The 4,440-nt window shown below is 45.1% G+C and overlaps 1 protein-coding gene across 1 annotated transcript; it reads left to right on the forward strand.

Moving 5' to 3' along the window:
* Positions 1–646: 646 nt before the first annotated feature.
* On the forward strand, positions 647–3,268 carry phlda2 (pleckstrin homology-like domain, family A, member 2). The gene is made up of 2 exons (XM_063196167.1): positions 647–1,258; positions 1,381–3,268. Exon 1 carries the CDS (start codon positions 809–811, stop codon positions 1,223–1,225), a length of 417 nt encoding a protein of 138 aa, XP_063052237.1. The 5' UTR covers positions 647–808; the 3' UTR covers positions 1,226–1,258; positions 1,381–3,268.
* Positions 3,269–4,440: the final 1,172 nt, after the last annotated feature.

Below are 4,440 nucleotides of genomic sequence, written 5' to 3' on the forward strand. Positions count from 1 at the left end.
GCTATGTTGTTGTTGGAGATTCTGGCGTTTCTCCCATTGAGAAAATTTGAAAGTGCAAAGTGCAATTTAAACTCAATAGAATGCGGACACACCCTCAGAATGAGCTGTGGAACTATAGCACATTATAATGGCCGCTGTGTTAAACTCCAACACATTATAATGACATCTCTCCATTGCCCATTCTGTCACTGCACACAGAAGGAAGAGGTGGTCTGGTATTATGGGAGACTGCAGACGGACAACCACAAAGCCACATATAATTTCAGTTTTTTTGTTTGATCATTTAACTCTTCTGGGCCAGCACTGTAAAGCACTGTACAGCACTGTAAAGGAAGTTAAGTGTCCAGATTAAGATCAAGGTCTTAGCTACATAGTGGAGAAACTAAGTCATTGGCCCGGGTTTTTGAAAGCTGTGATTTCCAGAAATGGGCGTGTGAGAGTTCGTGGTCTACTCTATTATATTATTTTGGCAGAGTCATAAGGAATAAGAAGCTTCCTCCTCAGCCCTGCCCCTGCCTTGCATACCACCCACACACTCTCTCTTGACTTCACCCAGATACAAGCAACTGGTGTCGGCAGGCCAAACTCTGCGTGACGTCAGGTGGGCTGGGTGGAGAGAACCTCCCCGGTATAAAAGCGGAGCTGCGGATCCCTGTTCATTCATACCGCCGACCTGGATTATCACGACACAAATAAGAGGCTCCTCCACCGGGGACTTCACAAGACGTTAGAAGGAATACTTCGGACCTTCAGTTCCGTCATTTCCTACCACAAGAGAGAAACGTCGACACAAGACGCCGGTCAAACGATGAAAATGTCCGCGTCCGAGATCTGCAAGGTCCTGAAGGAGGGCGAGTTGGAGAAGAGGAGCGACAACTTGCTCCAGTTCTGGAAGAGGAAGACGTGCGTCCTGACCGCGGACAGCCTGAGCATTTACGCCGACACGCAGAAGAAGACGAAGGGCAAGGAGCTCAAACTCCAGACCATCAAGAAGGTGGACTGCGTGGAGCGCACGGGGAAGTTTGTCTACTTCACCATCGTCACCACGGATGACAAAGAGATCGACTTCAGGTGCTCCGGTGAGGATGGCTGTTGGAACGCGATCATTACGATGGCACTCATAGACTTTCAGAACAGGAAAGCCATTCAGGACTTTAAAACACGACAGGACCCGGAGAGTTCAGCTCCAACACAGCAGGAGAGGCGAATGGGTCGGGCACCATGAACAACACTCTGAAAGATTGTTTCTTTTGACTTGGTGAGTTACTTTCTTGTGCGTAATTTGAGTATGGTATTTTATCTCCAAAAGTTTCTTAAGTTTGCAAGATGCGTGTGAAATTCAAGTAGCCTAATCTATACCTTTGTTCATGTGCTCCGTAGTTAAAACCGAACCGGACCATGATGAAGCTGGACCAAGCGGAATCTTCTCCATCCAGACTGAAGATGGCCAGTTCCGGAGGGCGCGCGGCGCGCCACCCGCGTGCCATGAGTCTCGGGCACGGGACACTAAAGAATGCGACCTCAGTATCTACGAAACTCTCAAGACTGAATCTGTGGACATTTCTTTAAGTATTTCAAAACCTTTGTATGGAGGATCACCCCACGCAACAAAACCCACAAATGGCCGATACGGACTAATGTATGTCTAGCGTGGTTAAAAAGGATGTTAAGTTATTTTTACGTGCTATTTTATGTATTTATTTAATAAATATTGCCCGTTTGAAATAATCACTGACTGTGTGGTGAATTCTCATAATTCTGGGAATGTCATGTCACATCGTAGGCTACCGGTTAGAAATAGAGAAGCTCTCTGTTCTGGCTAATGGTGTATGAAGAAAAAGGGATGTGAAGCACTATATCGCATTTTCAGTTCTGAACATGGGCCCATAGTAGATAGTTAGGACTATGATTAAGGAAACATAACAAATTCCAGCACTTTCATTAAAGCGCAGTTTGTTTCAGAAAAAAGAGATATTTTAAAATGTTTCCTCAAAAGTCTTTGGAAGAGAAGAGAAGAGAAGAGAATGGAATGGCTTTTATTTTGCCTTAATATAGCCTAGTAGACTGAAAACCTTGTACAACGGTATAACTAACTGTTCATAACACTGAACAGGAGCTATTGCAGAGTAGATATGCTATTTAATGGCTGTGGAAGTTGATTAATTATCATACTTGTTTTAACCAATCTCTAAAAGTCTTCAAACGTTTTAGTCTAAATTAGTCTTTAGAAGAGTCAGTCTAAAAGAGTTTTTTCTGAGCAGGGGGCATCCACTCCACTCCAACACCAGTGCCTCTGCTCTCCATGTCATTGCCAATGCTAATCATTATCTAATCAGAACCAAAAAAAATACAATTAATTACAGGCAAATTACATTGAAAACCCATCTCATTATTCAGCCATTGTTTCTTAAACAACTACAAGCTATAGGGAAGGCAATGCCATGTATATAATGCAACATATCCTGACCTGTTGTCATATAGGCCTAATGTAATGCCAAGTAGGCTTAATAGGGTATGTAGGTTTAGTGAAATTAGTGTGTCTGCCGAGGTGTGCGGGTTGATGAGGAGAGTCTTGTCTGTCTCTCACTGTCTGCAGTGAGGATGTTAGGCAAGAGTGATGGAGAATCACAGTATTTCCAGTGAGGACTTTAAGGCCATAGTGAAGTCAATGCAATTACATCATATCAAATCAATTCAATTCAAAAGTTCTTTATTGGTATGACACATTTTCTGGCATTTGTATGGCCAAAGCAATAGTAATCAGGGCCCTACATTAACTTTTTTCATCACCTGCCAAAATGGCTAGTAGATGTTTATCTTACCAGCCAAATATGCTCTCACTAATAACTCAAAGTGGCTAGTAAGTTGGTCTTTTGTACCGGCCAAACAGAAATTTCACCAGCATTTGGCCAGTTGGCTGGTATTAATTTAGAGCCCTGATAGTAACGTGGGCTATCCAGTGAGGATCATAGGGTCAAAGTGAAGCCTCGCTATATCTCTGGTGTGAGGAGGGCAGACGGTGGCCTTTGCCATGGTGGCCACGGTGGTCTTTGAAGAGGGATCAGTGGCATCCGAGCACAATGAGCATCAAAGCTGCCGCGCGCCTTAGCTCAGCTAGCGACGCCGCCTCAGCTCAGCGCCTGTTAGTGTCTATAAATACAGCTGCTGCTAATTTGCTCCTGTGCTACACCGCTAGTTGCTGTACCGGACGTCCTCTGGCCTGACTGACCACAGTGTATTGTGAGGTGCAAGGGTGTGTGTGTGGTGAGTGAGTAGCTGGACATCCTCTGGGCTGGCCATGGTGTATTGTCAGAGGTGCGGGTGTGTGTGTGTGTGTGTGTGTGTGTGTGTGTGTGTGTGCGTGTGTGTGTGTGTGTTCTGAGTAGCCGGACGTCCTCTGGGCTGGACACAGTGTATTGTAATGTGCAAGGGTGTGTGTGTGTGTGTGTGTGTGTGTGTGTGTGTGTGTGTGTGTGTGTGTAGGGGGCGTGGTGGAGGTTGAAGCAGCTCTGGGATCATGTGGCTGTGGCTAAGAGGTAGTAAATCTCAAGACAGCAATCAGATACCTCAGCTTTTAAGTCAATCTGCTCCGGGAAATTACCTACTCCTAAAGCATGTCAACACACACACACACACACACACACACACACACACACACACACACACACAGGCGCGCCGTACGCACAAAAGCACACAGCCCACCAGACAAATAGATAAACACAGCAGAACAGACATTAGCATATATAAACATATGCACACACACGCTCGAACAAAACACACACACACACACACACAAACACACACACACACACACACACACACACACACACACACACACACACACACACACACACACACACACACACACACACACACACACACACACACACACACACACACACACACACACACACACACACACACACACACACACACACACACACACACACACACACAGAAAGAGAGAGAGAGAGCAACTCGAGATTTCTCCCTCCTTGTTTTAAAAGTTCATTTCCACGTACTCCTTGTCCTCTTCAGAGGAGTTAGTATGCTCTGGGTCGGAGTGGTTTGTCATAGATTGATGAAATGGCTGGAAAGTCCCTTCTCTGTGCCCAGAGCTAAGTCCACCAGCCAGCAGCGACACAGCTGCTCCCAGGAGGCGTGGGTAAACATTCACATTATGTGTTTGAAAGCATAAAAAGTGAATAAACCTAAGCAAGTAAAGAAGCGTTATTGTTTTCATTCAAAGTCATTACATTACATTGCATTTGGCAGACGCTTCATAACCAAAGCGACTTACAAACGAGGACATAATCATATCCAATGAGGACATAATCATAGCCAATGAGGACATAATCATATCCAATGAGGACATAATCATAGCCAAGGTTGCCATTTCCAAGTGACCAAGTTGCAGCAGTGGTACTACCCATTTGGAGG

The sequence above is a fragment of the Engraulis encrasicolus genome, chromosome 4 (genome assembly GCF_034702125.1).
Source record: "Engraulis encrasicolus isolate BLACKSEA-1 chromosome 4, IST_EnEncr_1.0, whole genome shotgun sequence".
Lineage (NCBI taxonomy): Eukaryota > Metazoa > Chordata > Actinopteri > Clupeiformes > Engraulidae > Engraulis > Engraulis encrasicolus.